This window comes from Hylobates moloch, unplaced genomic scaffold (genome assembly GCF_009828535.3).
Source record: "Hylobates moloch isolate HMO894 unplaced genomic scaffold, HMol_V3 SCAFFOLD_5, whole genome shotgun sequence".
Lineage (NCBI taxonomy): Eukaryota > Metazoa > Chordata > Mammalia > Primates > Hylobatidae > Hylobates > Hylobates moloch.
In genome coordinates, this window is record NW_026652280.1 from 46,277,793 (window position 1) to 46,303,761 (window position 25,969).

The following is a 25,969-nucleotide window of genomic DNA, read 5'->3' on the forward strand; positions in this document are numbered from 1 at the left end:
GAGCACTGTGGCATTTTAATTTGCCTGCTCAGCATTCTCCAGCCTTCAGACTGGTGGCAGCTATGAAGAGAGCAGTGCACACCTGTGGTGCAGATTCCTAGTGCCAGAGGGAATAATAGGAACATCATTCTCAAAGAATTGTGTTTGAGTGGTCTGATAGCTCCCCGAAAGACTAGCAAAAGGACTTTGCTTGACTTGGAGCAATCACAAGGCTGGGGCTACCTACAGGCAGTGTTTGCGAAAAGCATTTAAAGGCATATACTTGCCACAGCAGCCTGAGGCTATAGATAACTCACACAAAACACTAGCTCACCAGTAAGCTAAGGAAACGGATTTCAATGATTACACATGACAAACAATACAGCCATTATGAAAGAGTGTTTGGAAGAGTCACTAAACAAACAGTAACCCACTACAGACAGAAAAAGCAAATGCAATAGTGTAATCTGGTTTTTATTTCACATTAAAATATTCAAAATGTCCAGTTTTCAAAAAGCAAATATGAAGAATGCAAAGGAAAGAAAGCTTGGCTCATTCACAGTGAAAGAGGATAAATTAAACTGTTCTCAAGGGAATCCAAAATTTGGACTTACTGGACAAAGATAAATCAATTGGCTTAAGTATCTTCAAAGAAATAAAGGAAACCATGAACAAATAACTAAGTTAAAGCAGAAAAGTGATGTTTCAACAAATATAAAATCTCAATAACAGAAATTATAAAAATTAACCAAATAGAAATTCTAGGCCGGGTGCGGTGGCTCATGCCTGTAATCCCAACACTTTGGGAGACCGAGGTGGGTGGATCATGTCAGGGATTCAAGGCCAGCCTGGCCAATATGGTGAAACCCCGTTTTTACTAAAAACAAATAGAAAAATTAGCTGCGCATGGTGGCATGAACCTGTAGTCCCAGCTACTCAGGAGGCTGAGGCAGGAGAATCACTTGAACCCGGGAGGTGGAGGTTGCAGTGAGCCAAGATCATGCCACTGCATTCCAACCTGGGCGACAGAGTGAGACTCTGTCTGAAAAAAAAAAAAAAATCTGGAGTCGAGAAATAAACTAACTGAAGTTAAAAACTTCACTAGAAGGGTTCAATAGCAGCTTTGAGCAGTCAGAATAATCAGTGAATTTGATGATAAGTTACTAGAGATTATCTACTCTAAGAAACGAGAAAGACAAGAGAATAAAGAAAAATGGAAAGTGCCTAATAAGCCTAAGGGATACCATCAAGCATAATAGCAGTCAGAAAGTGAGAAGAAAGTGCTAGAGAATGAAAAAATATTTGAAGAACAATGGCTAAGAAACTCTTCAATTTGATGAAAGACTTAAATCTATGCATCCATTAAACTCAATGAACTCCAAATAGAATCAAGTCAAACAGATCCACACCCATATACATTTTAGTTAACTTGTCAAATGCCTGGGACAAAGAGAATCTTGAAAGCAGCACAAGAGAAGCAACTTTTTGTGTACCAGAGACCCTCAGTAAGATTAACAGTGAATTTTTCATTAGGAATTGTGGAAGTCGGAATGCAGTGGGGTGACATATTTAAATGCCAGAAGAAAAAAAAAGAAACTGTCAGTGAAGAATTCTGAATCCAGCAAGAGTATCCTTCAAAAATAAAGGAGAAATTAAGACATTCTCAGATAAACCAAAGGGGTATATCACTAGCAGTCCAGTTCTATAAGAAATCCTATAAGTAGTCTTTCAGGCTGAAATGAAAGGACACTAGAGAGTAACTGGAAGCCATATGATAAAATAATAAGCAATAATAAAGGTAACTACAAAGGTAAGTATAAAATCCAGTATAAGTGTATTTTGTTTTGTAATTCTTATTTGTTTCCCTATATGATTATAAGGTCAAATGGATAAAATTCATAATTATAAATTTCTGCTAATGAACACAAAATGGATAACTATGTAAATTGTGAAACTGACACCATAAGAGAAAGGGCAGAGATGTAAAGGAACAGAGTTCTTTATATATAAATAGATAGGTATACTATTGAAGCTACATAGATTTTAATTCAAGTTTTATAGAGTTAAGATATTAATTGTAATCCTCAGGATAAACACTAAGATTCTATTTTTAAAAATACAGGAAAACAAAGAGAGGGAAACTAAACAATATATGGAAAAAAATCAACTAGTTACAAATAAGGCAGGTATGGAGGAGTTCAGAAATAAATAATATAGAAAATGAATAGCAAAATCGCAAAAATAATCCCTTCCTTATCAGCAATTACTTTATATATAAATGGATTAAACTCTCCAATTGAAAGGTAGAGCATGGTAGAATGGATAAAAATGGATAATCCAACTTTATTCTGTCTATAAGAGTCTCACCTGAGATACAAAGACATAAGTAGCTTAAAAGTGGAAGGATGACAAACCATATTCCATGCAAATAGTAAGTAAAAGAGAGCTGGAGTGACTATACCAATGTCACACAAAATAGGCTTTAAATCAAAGCCTGTTACAGAAGACAAAAGACTTGATACACTGATAAAAGTGTCATTCCACCAAGAAGATATATAAACTATAAATATAACATACCTAACAATATAACCTCAAAACAGACATATAAACTAACAGAATTGAAGGGAATAATAGACTGTTCTACAACAGGACTTTGAGAATTTAATGCCCCCACTTCCAATAATGGATAAAAGAACTAAGCAGAAGATCAATAAATAAATAGACTTGAATAACATGAACCAACAAGACCTAACCAGTTTATGCAGAATACTCCACTTAACAACAGCAGAAAACACATTGTTCGCATGTGCACATGGACCATTCTTCAGGATAGATCATGTATTACTCCACAAAATAAATCTCAATGAAACTAAAAAGATCAAAATTATACATGGTATTTTTTTCTGACCCAATAGAATGAAACTGGAAATCAATAACAAATGGAAACCTGGAAATTTCATATATATGTGAAAATTAAACAAATCATGTTTTACAAACCAATGAGTCAAAGCAGTAATCACAGGGGAAATTAGAAAACACCTTGAGGTGAGTGAAAATGAAAACACAATGTATTTAAACTTACAAAATGTAGCAAAAGTAGTACACAGAGGGAAATTTAGAGCTATAAATGCTTAGATTTAAAAAGAGGATCTCAAATCCAGTAACCTAACTTTATACCTTAAGGAAGTAGAAGAGGAGTATGCTAAACCCAAATTTAGCAAAAGGAAGGAAATAAAGGTTAAAGTAGAAATAAATGAAACAGAGACTAGAAAAACAGTACACAGAATCAATTAAAACAAAAGTTGTTTCTTTGAAAAGAGCAATGAAATTCACAAACCTTTAGCTAAACTAACCAAAAATAAAAAGAAGACTCAATTACAAATTTACTAAAATAATATAAAAATTGGGACACTACAACAGATTCTGCAGAAATAAAGAGGATTAAAAGAGGATACTAGGAACAAATGTGTATCAACAAACTAAATAACGAAGATGAAAGGGACTAATTCCTAAAAACACATAAACTACTAAAACTCTCAGGAAGAGGTAGAAAACCTGAACAGACCTATGACAAATAAAGTGATTGAATCAATAATCAAAAACTTCTCCAACGAAAAAAATCTCAGGACCAGATGGCTTCACTGGTAAATTCTACTAAACATTGAAAGAAGAATTAACATCATTCCTTCTCAAACCCTTCCAAAAAATAGAAAAGAAGGGAATAATTTCTAAGTCATCCTATGAGCCCAGCAATAACCTGATAGTGAAACCAGACAAAGACATCACAAGCAAACTATAGAATATATGTGAATATACATGACAGGCCAGGCACAGTAGCTCACACCTGTAATCCAAGTACTTTGGGAGGCCAAGGCAGAGGATCACTTGAGCCCAGAAGTTTGAGACAAGCCTAGGCAACATAGTCAAAACCCATCTCTACAAACAAACAACAACAGTGAAAAAATTAGCCAGATGTGGTGGTGCCTGCCAGTAGTCTTAGCTACTCCAGAGGCTGAGATTGGAGGATTGCTTGAGCCCAGGAGGTCAAGTTTACAGTGAACTGTGATTTTGCCACTGTACTTCATCCTGGGCAACAAAATAAAACAAACAAAAAATGACAAAATCCTCAACAAAATACTATCAACCTGAGTCCAGCAATGCATTAATATAATTATACGGCCGGGCATGGTGGCTCACGCCTGTAATCCCAGCACTTTGGGAGGCTGAGGCTGGTGGATCCCCTGAGGTCAGGAGTTTGAGACCAGCCTAGCCAATATGGTGAAACCCCATCTCTACTAAAAATACAACAGTTAGCTGGGTGTGATGGCGGGCGCCTGTAATTCTAGCTACTTGGGAGGCTGAAGCACAAGAATCACTTGAACCTGGGAGGCAGAGGTTGCAGTGAGCCAAGATCGCTCCACTGCACTCCAACCTGGGCGACAGTGAGACTTTGTCTCAAAAAAATAAATAAATAAATATATATATATATACACACACACACACACACACACACACACACACACACACTCATCATGATCAGTGAGATTTATCCTAGAAATGCAAGAGTGGTTTAGCATACAAAAATTAATTAACATGTGACACAAGCCCACACCTTTAGTAAAACTAGATTGTAAGGGAACTTTATTAAACACAATAAAGGATATTTATGAGAAACCCTTAGTTTATATTATACCTGATAGTGAAGACTGAAAGTTTTTATCTTAAGAACAGGAGCAAAACAAGGATGCCCACTCTTTGCACTTTTCTTCAACATTAGAACCCTTGCATATTGCTGGTGTGAATATAAAATAGTTTAGACACCGAGAAACAGTTTGTTGGCTCCTCAAAAAGTGAAACCTAGAATTACCTATCACTCAGCAATTTGACTCCAAGATATATATCCAAAAGTATTCAAAACATGTTCAAACAAAAACTCATATACAAATGTGTATAACATCTATATTCACAATAGCCAAAAGGTGGACACAATCCCCAAATCCATCAATGGATTAATAGATAACCAAATGTGTTGTATATACACAATGGAATATTATCCCACCATTAAAAGAAATAAAATTCTTCTACATACTGCAACATGGAGAAATCTTGAAACTATTATGCTAAGTTTAAAAAGTCACAAGAGGTCACTTATATGATTCCATTTCTATAAAATATTCATGAAAGTTCATCCACAAAGACAGCAGATTAGTCATTGCTATGGAGTAGTGGGTTGAAGAAAGGGGAGAGACTGCTTAATAAGTAGCATATGTTCTTTTGGAGTGATGAAAATATATTGGAATGAGATGGGACGATAGTTGTACAATGTTGTGAATGTATTAAATGCCACTAAAGTTTCCACTTTCAAATGTTTAATATATTATGGGACTTTTGGCTCAATTAAAAAAATAGAAAAATTAGCATAGAATTTTACTAGTCCAAGAATTAACCGAACTTTAGAAGATAATACACAAAATGATCTAATTACGTATAATGATTTACTATATCATGTAAATGACATTAAAAGCCAGCAGGGAAAGTACTATTTAATAGTTGATGCTGGGACAATTATTTTTCAATTTTTTAAAAGAAAACAAATCAGAAAAAAACATACTTTTCAACAAAAATATTCTGAAATACATATGAAAACTAAAGGAAGAAAATATAAAGAATATTTCTCTGACCTTGGAATTGACAGACTTACCTAGGTAAGTTGTGGAACAATGACAAGAAAAATAATTTGTAACCATTAGAAATATGAAATGGTAGTAAAATACACTGAAAATAATTTCAAGTAACTAAAGCAGAATGTATAATTGTGACTCTAATTTTATAAGAATTAAAATATCATTAGACTATTCTGTTTGATCTCAGAAAAATAAATAAATATGGATTATATTATTTTTTATGAATTTTGGTATGTATACAGTTTTCTTAATTTAGAATACTTCTTTAATAAAAATAATGTACTGAAAATTTAAAAAAGAAATTCTCTGCTTTGTTGTTGATACCAATTTTCTTGTAACTTTGATCAGAGAAAAAACTCTTTTAAAAAATGTATAATAATGAAGGCTAGTTTAGGATTCTAGAGTCAGACCAGAGAAATATGGAGAAATAGTTTATTATTCAACATATAGAATTTTAGCTAGAAAGAAAATAACATTTTAATTTATAATCACCTCTCAAGACACTACAGTTTAGTGTTGTCCAGCAGAACTTTCTATGATAATCAATGTTCTATATTTGTACTTTCCAACAGTATAGCTACTAGGAAGGAAACAGCATTTTAGTTTAGATATTTTTCTAAAAGTTTATTATCTGAAATGATATTTTTACTCATTGTAATTTACATTGATTTCCCAGAAACTACTGAACTGAAATTACAGAAATAGCTCATCCAAATTATTCTCACAGAATACCCTTTGTCTTATAGAAACACTCTCTAGGAATGAGCAATTTATTTTTTTAAAAATGTAGTTTTAATATCTTCTCAAGACATTTTGGGTCATTTGTAACTAATTTTAAGTTTTTATTGATTTACCGTTAAGTGCAAATCCCATTACCTATTAGGATGTTGCTATATTAGTCTCCTATCTAGTAAGATTATCTTGTATAGTAAGTTTCACCACAAATATTTAAAATTCAATAGAAGAGCATAACCTAAAATTTGTTTTACTAACTTTAAGTACTTCTCTCATTTACTTCTTGCTTCTTTCCCATTATATAGGAGCAGAACTTCTTCCACAAAAGACCTGAAAGAAGATTGGAGTGTAGCTACACCAGTGAAAGAGGTCAAACCAGGAGAAAAGAGAGGTAAAGTTGTTCCTCCTACTTGAATAACTGTATATATTTAAAAGCTCATTGACTTCATTTAATATATTTCTGATTGTCACAATAATCACGTTTAAGAGTTTTATAATTATTATGAATGTTTAATAGACAAAATAGTCCTCTATATCATTTGATTAAGCATTCATTCAACAAATATTTATTAGTGAATATTATACACCAAGTACTGGTTTAGGTGATGAGTATATAATGATGGCTATCCACTTCTCAAGATGCTATTTGTAGTTTAGTATTGCCCAATAGAACTTTCTGTGATAATCAGTATTCCATGTCTATATTGTCCAGTAGAATAGCTACTAGCCACATACAGCTGTTGAACCCTTGAAATGTGGCTAGTGAGACTGAGGAACTTAATTTTTAAGTTTAATGTGAATTAAGTTACATGTAAATGTAAACGGTTGCATGTGGATGATGACTACCTTATTGAAAATTGCAGCTCTGGTATATATTTAAGTTGTGATAAATATTCTTGTCACAATTTATAAAATATATAATATTTTGTATACTGGTGTAAAATTTGTGTTAACACTACTTCAGTGTATTTAAATATATTATTGAGATTTTATGTAGCACCTCCTCTTCCCCTGCCACAAAAAAATTGCTAAATCCTTGAGTGAAAACTAAGTAATAAACTCAGGACTTTTTAAAAGCAAGAATATTTTGTTTTTCAAAGCTCTCATTCATAGCAAAGCTTTGTTTCTACTGTTTTATTTTTCATTATTTGTGCCTACAGTGAAAATGAGGAACTTAATCATTGCTTACCAAGTTTTCACATAACAAATGCTGAGAGAAAAAATAGATATATTAACAATCACAACTACAATTCCATTTGCTACAATTACGTTTATTATCAATATGTACTTTTGAGGTCTAAAACATACAGCAATAGCAGGATGAGGAAGATTTGTTGTAATCAAGGCCTTATGCTAAAAAATTGCAGGTAGTTGCTTAGAACAGTAATATGAAACTGCAAAACTGAGATGGCACTCAAGAAAAAAAATGAGATGTTAAATACGATGAATTTGAGGCATCCCAAGTTACCTATACAGCATTTGTTTTAGAATTTATTATTGAAATAGTATAAAAGACAGCTCCTAGAAACATAATGAACACCTTTGCTAAAACACATATATATTCAATCAGAAGTATTTTAAGTGGTATTAATTTATTCATATATTCCAGACTGAAATCTTGTTATTGTAATTGATATGAATCACAAAATGGCTGGAGAACATAGTGTTGAGTGAATATGTTTTCATTTAAAAAAGACAATTAATTTTAAAGTATCCAAGATGTAGAATTTGGCAAAAGAAAACAGTAGATTCAAAGATGCCAAATAAAGGACCAGTGTAGAGAAAATCATTTTTATGCATTAAAAATAAGGAAACCGGTTTTATAAGAATGCTTCTGAGGCAGCATGCTGGATTTCCTTGACAAGTCCAATGGGTTAAAAAATAGCGATTGTGTGACTGCTGAGCTTGCGCTTATCACCATTATTTAATACTCCCATCTAGCAGAAAATCATGGTCTTTATTGTCCAAAAGCAACATAAAAAAGAAATGTATTCGTTCTCTTTCTTCTTGATGCAGTTTAGCTATTTTTCCTCTAGCCTCAGTTCTTTAGGGGCCTTATCTCTTAACACTTTGTATTTATGTGTTTATATAACATTTTGGCAAAAGTCAGTGTTTATAGGCATCAGTCCTACAAGGATAGGACTCATATCTGTCTTTTTTACCTTCCTTATCTCTAGCAAAGACCATGTGCTTGTTCCCGGAACATAATGGACTCTACACATTTATTTCATAAATGGTCAAATGAGTACCCATGTTAATAATTTTGTTAACATTAAGCCGCATCATTCCAGAACTGTGAACCAGGAATCACAAATATCTCTCATTAAAGGAGTTAATTGAGGATTAATTTAGTATTACAACTAAATAAATAGAGTTTCAAAATTCCAATGAATTCCTGGCAAAGCTAAGTAGAGAAGTTCTTATTGGATGAGATTGAAGAATATGTCTTGTTTCTAGGAACCATTATGATTATTCAGTATTTACCTGATATAATCATTATGATACGTTTTTCTTATAGGAGGACACACAAGCATGATTTTAAAATAAAGCTCTATAGTACAGCTTATAAATAGCATGTGTTTTTTCCTTCAGATAAAATGGTATTATTCCTGAAAATGTTGGTTGAGATTTAGCTATTGTAATTATTTTATAAAATGTTTATTAAAAATAGGTCTTCAAAGTTTATAATTAATCTTATATCTGTATTATAATAAAACTGTCTTTAAAAACTAATTCATTTTTCTAACATTCTCTTATTAAATATATAGAAAAAAATAATGCAACCAAGACCCATGTTCCCATCATCCAGCTTATTGACTGATTTATTAGCAAATGTAAATATTTATTTCTGTTTAAGATGAAAAGTGTCCAGAGTTAAAGCAGGAAATGGAAACATTGCTCTCAGAGGCCATTCATCTCGTTAAAAGTCTAGAAACTGACCGGGCAGAAGCTGAAGAAGCTTTAAAACTACAGAGATCAAGAAAGAATATGATTAACATGAAAATTGACTCTTGGTCAGTCTGGAAACTTCAAGAACTCCCATTGGCTGTGCAGAAAGGTAATAATAGGGATTTTCATATTACTTCTTACTCTGTTGGAGGCACAGATAATTAATTAAAGGTCTGTATATTTTAAAAAAAAATTGTCTTAGTGCCGTAGCTCATGCCTGTAATCCCACACTTTGGGAGGCTGGGGATGTGGATCACTTGAGCCCAGGAGTTCAAGACCAGCCTAAGAAACATGGTGAAACCCTGCCTCTACAAAAAATACAAAAATTAGCCAGTCTTGGTGGTGCTCGCCTGTAGTCTCAACTACTTGGGAGGCTGAGGTGTGAGGGTTGATTGAGCCCAGGAGATTGAGGCTGCAGGTGTGAGGGTTGATTGAGCTCAGGAGATTGAGCCCAGGAGAATGAGCCACATTTCTAGGAAAATTAAAAGAGTTTTAAGTGATATTTTAGGCACTAAATGCATATGCATTTGAGAATTTAATAGTAAATTTGCCTTGGGAACTTCTAGCAGGTATCAAAACCTAAAATGTTTCTAAGGGTCATGCAGGTAACAAATGTTTTACCTTTAATGAAAGGTAAAAAAGGAAATTCTTTTAGCTCACAGAGTGAGGGACCTATGGTGAAGGATTAAAGAATCTAAAGGTATTGGATTTTTTTGTTTGTTTGTTCTACAAACCCTGTACCTATGAAAACATGCCTGACTACCTGATTCTGCCTGAAGCTGAAAGATTTTTACTCTCTCACAGAATAAAAATTTTAATTCAGGATGCACATGTTTTGTAAGAGCTTTTTTATTAATATTAGGGTGCCCATGTATGATCTATCATTTTAAACCAAGAAATCTTTGAGAGAAAAAAGGACATTATTAATTATTACCCAGACCAACAGCCATTAATTCAAATTATAGGTCATAGTGTACTCATATTTAGACTTATTATAATTTTATGTCTTCTAAAGCTGTGGTTACCAAAGTAGGGTGTATGAATTCCAGAGACTTGCAAGAAAAAGATTAGAACTTTTATTTATATTTGTAAATTTTATCATTTTTGAAATTTTCTTTTTGAATAGAATTGATACTGTGTATGCTCCACTAATATAGTAGATTTATATAATTTATAAATATGTGTGTGTGTTTGTGTGTGTGTGTGTGTGTGTGTGTGTGTGTGTGTGTGTGTGTGTGTGTGCTTTAGAGGCAATGAGGCTACCATAGGGTCAGAAAAGACACCCTGGGAAATTCTGGATCCCAGTAGATTCTTGATAGACTCTATTCACAATGACAGGAGTCATCCACAATTTTCCTAATTGTTTGGGAGGTTCTTCCTTGTTAGTAGTAGTAGAAAAAATATGGAGGGAAGGTTTTATTTAATTGTTCGCTGATAAACATATATAATCTCATATACCCTTTGTAATAGTGCTTAGATATTGTAGTTTTAGGAGTTCTACTTTAGGAGTTCTTGAAATAAATTTAAGTTGAGATACATGTGTGCACATTATAGGTACTTAATAAATGTGTTTTGAACTATGGAATAAATATTTGTTGGCCGGGCGCGGTGTCTCACGCCTGTAATCCTAGCACTTTGGGAGGCCGAGGTGGGTGGATCACGAGGTCAGGAGATCGAGACCATCCTGGCTAACACGGTGAAACCCCGTCTCCACTAAAAATACAAAAAATTCTCTGGGCGTGGTGATGGGCGCCTGTAGTCCCAGCTACTCCAGATCCTGAGGCAGGAGAATGGCGTGAACCCAGGAGGCAGAGCTTGCAGTGAGTGGAGATGATGCCACTGCACTCCAGCCTAGGTGACAGAGCAAGACTCCGTCTCAAAAAAAAAAAAAAAAAAAAAAAATTGCCATGGGTGACAACTTACTGTTGGGTTACCTTTTAATCAATACAAGATCTACTTAGAAAACAGATTTATGTTCATCTGCTTCATTTTATGTAAGTAGCCACTATATGCAATGAAATTTAAATTCATTATTGTTATGTATTTTTTAAAGTTAATAGCTTTCTCTTTGAAACATATTCCTTTCAGGTAATGTGTTCTCGGGAATCTTCTGCCTTTCTATTATTTATGTAGAATATAATCTCTAAATTTTATGAATTTGTTTACAAAGTATAGAGTCATATATTTTTATAGTCTTTAGATTCTCAAAAGTATATAGCATGTAAGACAGGAAAAAATTTTAATCTCCTTAACAAACTTAATGTTAAGTATTATATTTGTTATAAATTTAGATACTTTTCAAAAATAAAATTAAGGAAACTCACTTCTTTCTAGATATTTTCTGGTCAGTCTTCCAGATTTATCTTCCCCCCTAACTCCCCAATCCCACTTAGATTTTTTGTTTTGTGGCCCAGGAGGCTGATTCATAGTGGACTGCATCAAAGATTTTGTTTGCATTCTATCTTCCTGTTGGGCTCAGCCAATGGGAATCAGTGGCAAGAGACCATGGGGAGATAATGGAGATGGGTGAGGCAGGGGAATTTATAGCACTGACTGCCCCACTCTCCATCTGGTCACTTTAAGCTGACTGCATATGCCTCTCCTGAAAATGACAGCCCTTGCCATCCAATGTGTAGCCAATTAACTAGCAAATGCTTTTTGTTTTTCCTATCAAAAAAGATAACTAGAAATAAGCTTGAATTTGGTAGTATATGATCCTACAAATTATAAAGTTGGATATGCATAGCAGTGTTCCCTTGCAAAATAAAAGAGTACCTATATTATATTATACTCAAACATTATCTGAAGACACAAGTAAACTTGTGACTCAGGCTCCTCAGGTATTCCCACTGTACCTGCTTCTATATATTACCTGTCTTTCCCATAATCTACACTATGGCTCCATGGGTACTTTCCTATAATGATCTGATGAAAGAGGAAAAAAAATCACAGCTCTGGTTTCTGAATGAATTTGAATAGTATGTAGACATAATTTGGAGAATTACTGCATTCCAGTCACATAATGGGAAGGGTGAAAGCTAATCACCCCAGGGGGTGAGACAGAAAGGGTGTAATCAGAAAGGACAGATTACAAAGATAATTATGTCCCATATATATGCTCACCAGAATGCCACTGCTATGGAAGAAGGTCTCGGTAATTAATGGAATGTTAAATCTTCCATTTTGTTTTGAATTGTTTTGTCTTTGTTAATTATTCAGTTATTCAGTTATTACTACAATTGTGCTTTGTAACAACCACCTTGGAACTCAGTGGCTTACAACAGTAAGCATTTTCTTATTTGCTGATGGCTCTGTGAGCTGGCTAGGGAAGCTCTTCTTCAGGCCACAGATCCAATTGCACTGGCTCAAGGCTGTATGTTGGGTTCAGGTCAGCTTCATGTCTCTCTCATCCTCTTTGGCTAGCACCTTCCCAGGAGTATGGTTTTCATGTGGCAAATGGCAAGAATACAAAAGGGTGAATAGAAACGTAGGATGCTGCTCAAAGTGTCAGCTTGGAACTGGCATACCTTCACTTCTCACATCCATTTGGAGATACAATTCCAGTTGAGATTGGGTGGGGACACAGCCCAAATAAGTATCACATCCAAAACAAGAATCTATATTATAAGAAATTATCTCTATCCCAAGGGAGAGGGTAGTGAACAACATATCTATCATATCTTGTTTCTTATAACTATTCCTGATATTGAGTTTATTCTATGGTTTCAACGTATTTCATAGTAATCTCATCTTCAGTTGTTAACTATTTATTCTGTAGAAGTCCAATAAGCCTTGATTACTTTTTGCCTCTACTAGAATCCTAGGAGTTTCACTGGTTCTAGATCAGTTATCATACTCATTTCTTAGCTGAATTTTGATCTCTAAACCTTAAGTTTTAAGTTAGAGTTTTTTATTTCCTTGAAGTCACTATTTTTCTACCCAGGGTCATTTACTGAGTTTTTTTTAATCCATGCCAAACTGTTTAAGCCCAAAGTTGTCAGTAAATTTTTAATAGGTAAATCAATTTATTTCCGAGTTTTAGGTCTGTATTAGTTTGTTTTCATACTGCTGATAAAGACATACCTGAGACTGGGAAGAAAAAGAGGTTGAATTGGACTTCACAGTTCTACATGGGCAGGGAGAACTCAGAAAATCACAGCAGGAGGCTAAAGGCACTTCTTACATGATGGTGGCAAGAGAAAAATGAGGAAGAAGTAAAAGTGGAAAAACCCCTGATAAACCCATCAGATCTCATGAGACTTATTCACTAACATGAGAATAACATGAGAAAGACTGGACCCTGTGATTAAATTACCTCCCCTTGGGTCCCTCCCACAACATGTCAGAATTCTGGGAGTTCCAATTCAAGTTGAGACTTGAGTGGAGACACAGCCAAACCATATCATTCTACTCCTGGCCCCTCCAAATCTCATGTCCTCATATTTCAAAACCAATCATGCCTTCCCAACAGTCCCCCAAAGTCTTAACTCATTTCAGCATTAACCCAAAAGTCCACAGTTCAAAGTCTCAACTGAGACAAGGCAAGTCCCTTCTGCCTATGAGCTTGTAAAATCAAAAGCAAGCTAGTTACTTCCTAGGTACAATGGAGGTACAGGTATTGGGTAAATAGAGCTGTTCCAAATGTGAGAGATTGGCCAAAACAAAAGGGTTACAGGGCCCATACAAGTCCAAAATCCAATGGGGCAGCCAAATTTTAAGGCTCCAAAATGATCTCCTTTGACTCCAGGTCTCACATCCAGGTCACGCTGATGTAAGAGGTGGGTTCCCACAGTCTTAGGCAGCTCCACCCCTGTGGCTTTGCAGGGTACAGCCTCCTTCATGACTGCTTTCATGTGCTAGCATTGAGTGTCTGTGGCTTTTCCAGGCACACATGCAAGCTGTGGGTGGATCTACTATTCTGGGCTCTGGAGGATGGTGGCCTTCTTCTCACAGCTCCACTGGGCAGTGCCCCAGTAGGGACTCTGTTGGGGGCTCCAACCTCATATTTCTCTTCCTCAACGCCCTAGCAGAGGTTCTTTATGCGGGCCCCACCCTTACAGCAAACTTTTGCCTGGACACCCAGGCATTTCCATACATCTGAAATTTAGGTGGAGGTTCTCAAACCTCATTTCTTGACTTCTGTGCACTCACAGGCTCAACACTATGTGGAAGCTGCCAAGGCTTGGGACTTCCACCCTCTGAAGCCACAATGAGCTCTATGTTGGCCTCTTTCAGCCATAGCTGGAGTGGGTGTGACATAGGGCACCAACTCCCTAGGCTGCACACAGCATGGGGACCCTGGGCCTGGCCTACAGAACCACTTTTTCTTCCTGGGCCTCCAGGCTTGTGATGGGAGGGTCTGCCATGAAGGTCTCTGATATGGCTGAAGACATTTTCCCCATGGTCTTGGGGATTAAGATTAGGCTTCTTGCTACTTATGCAAATTTCTGCAGCCAGCTTGAATTTATCCTCAAAAAATGGGTTTTTCTTTTCTACTGAATCGTCAGGCTGCAAATTTTCTGAACTTTTATGCTGTTTCCCTTTTAAAATGGAATGCTTTTAAAAGCACCCAAGTCACCTCTTGAATGCTTCACTGCTTAGAATTTCTTACACCAGATATCCTACATCATCTCTCTCAAGTTCAAAGTTCCATACTCCTCTAGGGCAGGGGCAAAATGCCACCAATCTCTTTGCTAAAGCGCAACAAGAGTCACCTTTGCTCAAGTTCCCAACAAGTTTCTTATCTCCCTCTGAGACCACCTCATCCTGGACCTTATTGTTAATATCACTATCAGCATTTTTGTCAAAGCCATTCAGCAAGTCTCTAGGAGGTTCCAAATTTTCCCACATTTTCCTATCTTCTTCTGAGCCCTCCAAACTGTTCCAACCTCTGCCTGTTACCCAGTTCCAAAGTCACTTCCACATTTTGGGGTATCTTTTCAGCAACACCCCACTCCTGGTACCAGTTTACTGTATTAGTTCATTTTCACACTGCTGATAAAGACATACCCGAGACTAGGAAGAAAGAGAGGTTTAATGGAGTTAGTCCTACATGGCTGGGGAGGCCTCAGAATTATGACCGGTGGTGAAAGGCACTTCTTACATGGCAGCAGCAAGAGAAAAAATGAGGAAGAAGCAATAACATAAACCCCTGATAAACCCATCAGATCTCATGAGACTTATTCATTATCACAAGAATAGCATGGGAAAGACCCCCCGCCCCGCCACTGCTGATTCAGTTACCTCCCCCTGAGCCTCTTCCACAACATGTGGGAATTCTGGGAGATACAATTCAAGTTGAGATTTGGGTGGGGACACAGCCAAAACATATCAAGGTCTCTTCCATTTTCTGTTGCTGCTTGAGTCAATTTCAGTAATGTATATCTTCTGAAGAATTTGTCCATTTTATTGTAGTTACCTAGTTTGCTGGCCTAAATGTTTTCATGAAATTCTCTTATAATTAATTTCTGTAATAGTAGTAGTGATGGTATCTTTTTCATTCCTAATTTTGGTAATTTGTGCCTTGTGTCCTTATTTCGTGGTCATTCAAGCAAAAGATTTGTCAATTTTGTTGATCTTTTTAAAAAGTCCACTTTTGCTTCCTTTATTGATTACTATGTTTCAGCTTTTATACCATTGAAATTTTTCCTCTGATTTCCCATATCTTATTTGCTTTGGGAGTAATTTAAACCTACTATATTTCTCTTTTTATAAATGAGAAGCTGTGATTATTTACTTGATGCCTTTTTTATTTTCTAGAATTATCAGTTAAAAGCTGTAAATTTTCTTCTCAGAATGTCATTAGTTGCATTTTATAAATGCTCATATGCTGTGAGTTCATTATTTACTTCAAAATATCTTTTTAAATATCCCTGTGATTTCTTATGGAATCTATTTATTTAGAAGTTGCTGGTTAATTTGCATTTATTTTGAAATTTTCGTAAAAATTTCTGTTATGGCTAATTTAATTATATTGTGCTAGAAAATTTTATTTATTTATTTATTTTATTAGGTTTTTGGAGAACAGGTGGTGTTCGGTTACATGAATAAGTTCTTTAGTGGTGATTTCTAAGATTTTGGTGTACTTATCACCCAAGCAGTGTACACTGTACCCAATGTGTAGTCTTTTACTCCTTCCACCCCCAAAACTTGCTCCAAGTCCCCAAAGTCCAACAAATCATTCTTATGCCTTTGAGTCCTCATATCTTAGCCCCCACTTATGAGTGAGAACATATAATATTTGGTTTTCTATTCCTGGGTTACTTCACTTAGAATAATAGTCTCCAATTCCACTCAGGTTGCTGTGAATGCCATTATTTTATTCCTTTGTATGGCTGAGTAGTATTCCATGGTATATATATCACATTTTCTTTATTCACTAAGTGATTAATGGGCATTTGGGCTGGTTCTATATTTTTGCATTGCAAGTTTTGTTGCTATAAACATGCATTTGCAAGTATCTTTTTCATATACTTCTTTTCCTCTGGGTGGATACCTAGTAATGGGATTGCTGGATCAAATGGGAGATCTACTTTTAGTTCTTTAAGCAATATCCATACTGTTTTCCCTAGTAGCTGAATTAGTTTACATTCTCACCAACAGTGTAAAAGTGTTTCCTTTTCACTGCATCCATGCCAACATCTATAATGTTTCTCATTTTTTGATTATGGTCATACTTGCAGGAGTTAGGTGGTATCACATTGTGGTTTTGACTTGCATTTCCCTGATAATTAGTGATGTTGAACATTTTTTCCATTATGTTTATTGGCCATTTGCATATCTTCTTTTGAGAATTGTCTACTCATATCCTTAGCCCATTTTTTGATGGGATTATTTGTTTTTTTCTGACTGATTTGAGTTCTTTGTAGATTTTGGATATTAGTCCTTTTTTCTATGTATAGTTTGTGAAAATTTTCTCTCATTCTGTGGGTTGCCTATTAACTCTGATTATTTCTTTTGCTGAGCAGAAGCTTTTTTAGTTTAATTAAGTCCCATCTATTCATCTTTGTTTTTGTTGCGTTTGCTTTTCGGTTCCTGGTCATGAAGTTTTTGCCTAAGCCATTGTCCACAAGAGTTTTTCCAGTGTTATCTTCTAGAATCTTTATGATTTCAAGTATTAGATCTAAGTCTTTGATCCATTTTGAGTTGATTTTTGTATAAGGGGAGAGATGAGGATCTAGTTTCATTCTTCTACATGTGTCTTGCCAATTATCCTAGCACCATTTGTTGAATAGGGTGTCCTTTCCTCACTTTATGTTGTTTTGTTTGCTTTGTTGAAGATCAATTGGCTGTATTTGGCTTATTTCTGGGTTCTCTATTCTGTTCCATTGGTCTATGTGCCTATTTTTATACCAATAACATGCTGTTTTGACATTGTGCTGAACACAGAAAAGTTGAAAGCATTCTTCCTGAGAACTGGAGCAAGACAAGGATGCCCACTTTCACCACTTTTATTCAACATAGTACCCGAAGTCCTATCCGGAGCAATCAGACAAGAGAAAGAAATAAAGGGCATCCAAATGGGTAAAGAGGAAGTCAAACTGCTGCTGTTTGCTGATGACATGAGCATATACGTAGAAAACCTTAAAGACGGGCCGGGTGCGGTGGCTCACGCCTGTAATCCCAGCACTTTGGGAGGCCGAGGTGGGCAGATCACGAGGTCAGCAGATCAAGACCATTCTGGCTAACACTGTGAAACCCTGTCTGTACTAAAAATACAAAAAATTAGCCAGGCATGGTGGCCGGCGCCTGTAGTCCCAGCTACTCGGGAGGCTGAGGCAGGAGAATAGCGTGAACCTCGGAGGCGGAGCTTGCAGTGAGCTGAGATCGCGCCACTGCACTCCAGCCTGGGCGACAGAGCAAGACTCTGTCTCAAAAAAAAAAAAAAAAAAAGAAAACCTTAAAGACTCATCCAAAAAGCTCCTAGAACTGGTAAATTAATTCAGCAGAGTTTCAGGATAATAATTTTGTGTACAAAAATTGATGTACACAAATCAATAGCTCTGCTCTACACCAACAGCATCCAGACTGAGAAAGTAGGAACTCAACTCCTTTCACAATAGCTGCAAAAAAAAAAAAAAAGCTTAGGAATATACCTAAGGATGTGAAAGACCTCTATAAGGAAAACTACATAACACTGCTGAAAGAAATCTTAGACTACACAAACAAATGGAAACACCTCCCATGCTCATGGATGAGTAAAATCAACATTGTGAAAATGACCATATGGCATTCAATGTAATTCCTATCAAAATGCCACCACCATTCTTCACAGAACTAGAAAAAAGCAATCCTAAAATTCATGTGGAACCAAAAAAGAGTCTGCATAGCCAAAGCAAGACTAAGCAAAAAGAACAAAGCTGGAGGCATCATATTACCCAACTTCAAACTATACTATAAGGCCATAGAAACATTTTTTAAATGTTTCATTCATATTTAAATTATTTATAGTTTATAAATTTCCTAAAACTTTATCTGTCTGGGAGAATGTTCTGTTTAGTTCAAATTAATATATACTCTGCTGTTGTTGGGTAGACTATCTATAAATATCAGGTCAATTTGGTTGATAGTGCTGTTCAAGTGTTTTATCTCCTTAAGAATTTTCTGTTTAGTTATTCATTGAGTTTTGAGAATAGGGTGTTCACTTTAACTATTAATTCAGAAAATAAACCAATAATATCAAAGTTATAATTTCAATTGTCATATTTGCTCATGTAGTTTAATTCTTCAAATCATTTAAGTTGTCAAGAACATAAGAAATGTAGCATGGCCAACATTTAAGTTTGGAATGGAAATTTCTGAAAATAAATAGACATCAGTGTTAGATTTAGCCCTGGGGGAATCCTTGAAACCCTGATGTCCTTGAGTTGCCATTTTGATGTATGTGTAGGGTACAGGATACTGGAAATAAAGCTTAAGTCTCACCCAGAGTGACAAGTCTAATTAGAGATCTGGACATAAAAATGAGAATCCAATGGTCTACTAATCCTCAGCCTAAGAGTGGACCATGAATAAACCTGTGGCTCAGATTGAGCAGCCAAGAAACTTGTTTCTCTTATACAATGGAAGAAAACAATGCTTCCTGAACATTTGTAATGTACTAATCTCAAATAGGTTTGTGATCCCCCACTGCTTGCTGTCTGTGTGCTTAAAAACTGTTAAGTGGAGAATGTCATTTAAATGTTCAGTAGGTTAGTAGTAAAGTCAGGCAACTGACAGGATCAAAGACAAATTTGCTCTGCAAGACTAAAATTTCAACCCAGGCATGAAAAATTTATCTCAGATAAAGTTCCAAGAAAAGAAGTAGCTCAATATTAAATATCATAAAACACACAAAGATACAGGTTCAATGGGTGTGAATCAGTAGAAGCAGACCACATAATTTTACTCAAAATGTGTCAGATATAGGATTATATCTGAGATTATAAAATAAGTGTTTGATACATTTCAAGAAATAAAAAGGTTTAAAAATAAAAGCAAAGACAAGAAACTTTTTTAAAGAAAGCAAAATATGCAAATGAAAAACTATAAGAAATGAAAAATATATTACATAAAATTAATTTAATAATTGGTTAAATTGTTTATTAGACTCAGAGAGAAGTAATAGTTAACTGTAAAACTTGAAGAAATTGCATGGAATGCATCACAGCAAGACAAGGAGAGAAAAATATAAATAAAATATTTATAATATGGCATACAGAATGAGAGGGCATCATGAATATTTAATAGAAGATCCTCATGGAAGTAATAATGACAATATTTAACAAGATAATGTCTGACTCTTTAGAACAAAAATCTAACTGTCTAGTTGGTGAGGGTAAAAAACATAAAAAAAAGTGTTATCAAACATTGCATGTATCAGAAAATAAAAAATATTTAGAAGTATTTCATTTAAAAAAATCATTAAAAGTATCATTACATGTATGGGAAAAATCCAAGTCATTAAAGAGAAATTAGTAGCTTTTGTTACATCAAAAAGAGGGACTTAATTAATTATCAAAGGATATGAGTTTAGAAGTTAGGAAAAAAAGCAAAATAAATACAAAGCAAAAAGGAGAAACCCAATAACAAAATGGTAAAATAATAAAAATATGTAATGCAGAAGAGATGCAAAGCTGAAGTTGGCTCAATAGAAAGAGCATAATGTAAAACCAATGGCAAAATTAACAAAAAACACAGTGAGAATGTGTAACTGATTCAGATTAGGCATGAAAATACATAGGGACGTAGCAGTGATTAATAGTGATGACTACATTAAGAACAAATTTCTTTGAATATTGTTGAAACTTTGACAAACTAAATAAATTTACAGAGAAAAATAGCTTGCTGAATAGATAATCAAAATATTCATATAGTCATTAAAGGAACGATTTTGACCCAGCAACTAAAAATCCTTCCTCACAAAATAAATAAATATATACATAGGGCCATGGGGCTTAATACGCAATTTCAAACTTCCACAACATCTTAGAGAAAAGAAATCAAAAGAAACTACAGCTGATATAAGAAGCTATCATAAATTATAAATCAAAATTAAATGATCACAGTACAAATATAGAAAAATACAGGCCAAAATTACAAGTATAAATGCAGAAAATCCCAAGTAAAGATATCAGCAAATTCCATCAAGAAATTTATTTTAAAAAGATAAAAAAGAAAATAAACTAGCCCACCTAGTTTTATTCCAAAAATGCAAGATTCAGTTAATGCTAGAAACTTAAAATAATGAGAAAATCTTTTAACGTTTTTTTCTAAAATTGTCCTTGTCTGTTCATTGGGATTTAATTAAATTTATACATTAATATAAGGAAATTCCTGTGCTTAAAATTTCAAATATTTTTATACAGAAAAAGTAACTTTATTCATTTATTCAAATTCACTTTTGTGTTGTTTGATAGCATGCTGTCACTTTCCCCTTACAGACCTTACCCAATTCATGTTAGGTTTATTAATAGATTTATGTAGTTTATTTTATGTTTTAGTTTTGCTATTGTGAGATATTCTGTTTTCAACATATTTATATATAGGTAAGCATTTTTTATATTGCTTTTACATGAACTATCTTACTTGTAATAATTTTCATTTCACTATTTCATGTGTTTTTCTATAAGAAAATAATAATCACTTTTGCCTTTTTCGTTCTGATATTTGTAAGTCTTATTTCATCATTTTCCTTCTAGGTGGTTTTGGAAGGCCTCTACTCTTGCAGTTCTCACTTTGAAGCAGTTACATAGAGTACTTTATAGAATGATCAGAATATACATTGACCGTACAACATAAACAGGATTTGTACTAAAATAACTATTATCTTATGAAACATGTATTTTAATCCTTTTGATGATGAATTAAGAAAGTAATATATTTTATAGTACCTTTTATTTTAGAGGTACTATAAGATTTGGCTGGGTGTGGTGGCTCATGCCTGTAATTCCAGCACTTTGGGAGGCTGAGGCAGGTGGACCACCTGAGGTCAGGAGTTTGAGACCAGCCTGACCAACATGGAGAAACCCCATCTCTACTAAAAATACAAAATTAGCCAGACGTGGTGGCGCATGCCTGTAATCCCAACTGCTTGGGAGGCTGAGGCAGAATTGCTTGAACCTGGGAGGCAGAGGTTGCAGTAAGCCAAGATCGTGCCATTGCACTCCAGCCTGGGCAAAAAGAGCAAAACTCCATCTCAAAAAAAAAAAAAAAAGTAGTAAGATTCACAAATAAGGAATTTCTGAAATTAAAATGTTTTATATTTAGGTATTATCAAACATTTTCTCCAATCAGATTTTCTTTTGTTCTTATCCTTCTATATCTAGAACACGAGGCCTATTTGAGCGATGTTATAGAATTACAGTGGCATCTTGAAGATAAAGCTAATCAACTACAACATTTTGAAAAACAAAAGACAGAGTTAGAAGAAGCAAATGCAAAGATTCAAGCAGACATAGACTACATGAATGAACATGGCCCTCTACTGGACTCTAAGCGGAATCAGGAACTTCAAGATCTGAAGAACCATTACAAAAAAAAAATGGAGGTAAATAAATAAACGAATGCATGAGCATTTCATAAATTATTACTTAGTTATGCAAAAACTTTTCAACCATAAGAAATTAACACAGCTTTAAAGGTTTTTTTTTTTTTGTTTTTTTTTTTTTCTTAAAATTGACCCGCTCTTTGTCTCTACACATTACCAACTGTTGGCATTCATTTTAACTATGTCTTCTTTTCTTACCATTATATTTAAGATTATTAAGCAGATTTAGTCAAAATTCTAGTAAAATTTTGGTGATTTAAAATAGCTAGGTAAGGCCAGGTGTGGTGACTCATACTTGTAATACCAGCACTTTGGGTGGTAAGCTGAGGTGGGTGCATCGCTTGAGCCCAGGAGCTAGAGATCAGCCAGAGTAACATGGTGAAACCCCATGTCTACTAAACATACAAAAATTAGCCAGATGTGGTGGCTCGTGCCTGTAGTATCCTCTACTTGGAAGGCTGAGGTGGGAGTCTTGCTTGACCTTTTGAGGTAGAGGCTGACGTGTGAGGATTGCTTGACCCCTGGAGGTTGAGGTTGCAGTGATCCGTGATTGTGCCACTGTAATCTATCCTGGATGACAGAGTGAGACCCTGTCTCAAAGCAAAGCAAAACAAAACAAGAACTTCAGAAAAATAAAATTGTGGGTATTTTTTAAAGCCATAATCATATCGAGCAAAAATACAAGTAAAATATATTAATTTCATTGTTTATGAAAATATATAAATGAAATAAAAGTATTCTTAATGGTTAGTTAGATATTTAACTCTCCTATTGTGGAATATGAAAATAATTTATTGATAATTGTCACAAAATGAACAAATTTAAATTTGTATTATATTTATTTTTGAACATTTTAAAGTAAATAAAACAAGTTGTTAAATGTCTCCTGTGTTTCCCTCAACAGTTCCATTTTCATTCCTCCTTTACCAAAGACAATCTTTATAATGAATGTCATGTGTTTATAAGCCAAATTTGTATAATTTATATAATTATATATATGCATGTGTGTAAATAAACAATGCATAGTATTTTTAATCACACAAATAGTACCATACATTGTGCAATATTCTGCAACCTGTTTTTTAATCTGACAATTTTTTAGTTTAATCAAGCTACTGTTGATATGTATAGATCTAGTTCATTCATTTTACTTACAATGTTCCATCAAATAGATATTTCACAATGTAATTATTTACTATTTCATCTTCTGTTGGCCATCTGAGTTGTTTCCAATATCTGGCAACAAAACTGCTTATTTGACTGTAAACAATAATCACACATGAATACCTTCCACTATATCTGCATGTGAATTTTTCCTAGTGGGGTTATATACCTAGTTGGGTATTTACTGGATTGTAGGTTATACACATTTACTATTTTATTAGATAACACCAAGTTATTTTTCAGAGTGCCTATAACAATTTCTATTACTGAAGTAGTGGCAATACTGAAGTCTCATTTCTCCACTGTGGACAAGAATGCAAGTACTGTCCTCCTTTTTTATTAATAGACCCCTATATAGTTGGATGACAATGTGTCAGGCTGGAAGATATTTCTCAATTTCCCTTTTCTCATTGTATTTCTAATGAGATATAGGTAGGAGTTATTGGCTGCAATTTCTAGGAAATCTCTTTGAAATAGACTGCCTCACACAGGTAGTCTATTTGGCCATTTGCCTCAGCTATCATACCTAGGTTGCTGGAAGTTTAGAAAATGCCAAATAAGCTATTTACTAAACTTCCAGCAACCTTGATATGATAGCTGCAGCTCTAACTTCCATTTTACATCATGAAGCAACCTTGGGGATGGAAGCCACAACTCAGGATGGCTGAAGAGTAAAAGGATAGTCAGATATAGTTCTGTGAGAGGAAAGTTAACTGCAACATTGTTTAAGCAACTTATTTGGTTTATTTCTGTAACTTACAGCAAAACTCAATCCTAACTGGTATAACTCACAATTTAGCTAACATTTTTATTGTCATTCTTTAAAATCTTGTCTATATGTGTTTTAATTGGTATCCCTTTGTTTTACTGTGTTTTTCCCTGATAGTGAACTTGGGTACATTATAAGCAGGGCAAGTGGAGTTGTTGGGCAGCTGGAAGATCAGGCTTGTGAATGGGAAGAAAGAATTCATGCTAGCAAACCAAAAAAAAAAAAAAAGCAACGTTTGTGTAAAGCTTATCAGGGCCAAAATTACAGTTAATTTAATTGTCAACTTATGGGGCCATGATGCCCAGATATTTGGTCAAACATTATTCCAGATGTTTCCAATAAATGTACATTTTTTTGGACGAGATTAACATTTGAATTGGTAGATTTAGAGTAAAACATATTATTCTCCATATTGTGGGTAGGCCTTGTGCAATCAACTGAAGGTCTTAACAGAACAAAAACTGACCTCCTCTGAGCAAGAAGGAATCCTGTAAGCACACTACTTTTGGACTGGGACAGCAACCTTTCCCTGGGTCTTTAGCCTGCCAACCTACCCTGCAGATTTTGGACTTGTACCTCCAAAATAATGTGAGCCTTTTCCTTAAAATGAGTCTGTCTCTCTCCCCCATCTTCCTCGCTCCTATTGATTGTTTCTCTAGAGAAGCCTGACTCATATGGTCACCATTAATGCAATGACTGCCCTTCTTTTATTTCGTCATTATTGTGCTACTCCATCGCATCTTAAATTCCTAGATCAGTGCTTCTGCTTACCTGCCTTTAAGTCAGCTGGTGACCTTCTAACTATTCCAGGGGTCAAAATGAGAGTTTAGACCTCTTGTCTTCTGTAGTGTGAGCCATAAACTCTGTGAAACCATCCACTGTGGGTGTACAATGCAAGGGAAAGTAATTCCCCAAGAAAAAATAATTCCCCATCATGAAACTGAGATGCTATTAAGAAAGGCTATAAGTGTCATGCAGCCAAAATATGAAAACTCTCTAATATAAGGTAGAAGAAAAGTGATATCTTAGTAAAAGTAAACACATTTTTCTTTGGTAAAATGAGCATAACTGACAATACTCAAAAATGAAAAGCAGAATTATGAGCACTGAGAGGCCCAAATACTTCCTCAGAGAGAAATAAAAATACATATATTGAGACCATAAAAATTCTTGCCAACAAATTAGATAACCTAGATAAAATGGAATCAAGAAGAAATAGGAAATCTGAGCAGGTGTATAATAAGTAAAGGAATGAATAAGTAACCACCTCCCCCCTCCACAAAAAAAAAAAAAAAAAAGCCCAGGACCAAGTGGATTCACTAGTGAATTATACCACACACACACACACACACACACACACACACACACACTCTAATAATTCTCAAACTCTCAAACTCTTCCAAAAGGAAAAGAGGAAGAGGAGGAAGGAACACTTCCTAACTCATCTATGTCAGCATTACCTAGTTACTAAAGCCTGATACATATATCACAAGGAAGTAAATTATAGACCAGTATACCTTATGAATATAGATGCAAAAATCCTCAACAAAATCCTAGCAACCCAAATCTAGCAGCATATTAAAAAGATTATACATCAAGAACAAATGGCATTTATCACAGGAATACATATGTGATACAACATATGAAAATAAATCAGTTTAA

The 25,969-nt window shown here is 34.8% G+C and overlaps 1 protein-coding gene across 6 annotated transcripts in view; it reads left to right on the forward strand.

Moving 5' to 3' along the window:
- The window catches only part of CCDC178 (coiled-coil domain containing 178), a 506,076-nt gene that overhangs the window by 85,111 nt on the left and 394,996 nt on the right, over nucleotides 1-25,969 (forward strand). For all 6 annotated transcript variants that reach the window (XR_009213490.1, XM_058438507.1, XM_058438509.1 and 3 more), the window contains exons 8-10: nucleotides 6,704-6,789; nucleotides 9,256-9,456; nucleotides 22,154-22,374. Coding sequence is in view for 5 of the 6 variants with exons in the window: in XM_058438507.1 (XP_058294490.1) it covers nucleotides 6,704-6,789; nucleotides 9,256-9,456; nucleotides 22,154-22,374 (508 nt within the window). In the remaining variant the exon portion in view is untranslated. The remainder of the gene's footprint in view (nucleotides 1-6,703; nucleotides 6,790-9,255; nucleotides 9,457-22,153; nucleotides 22,375-25,969) is intronic.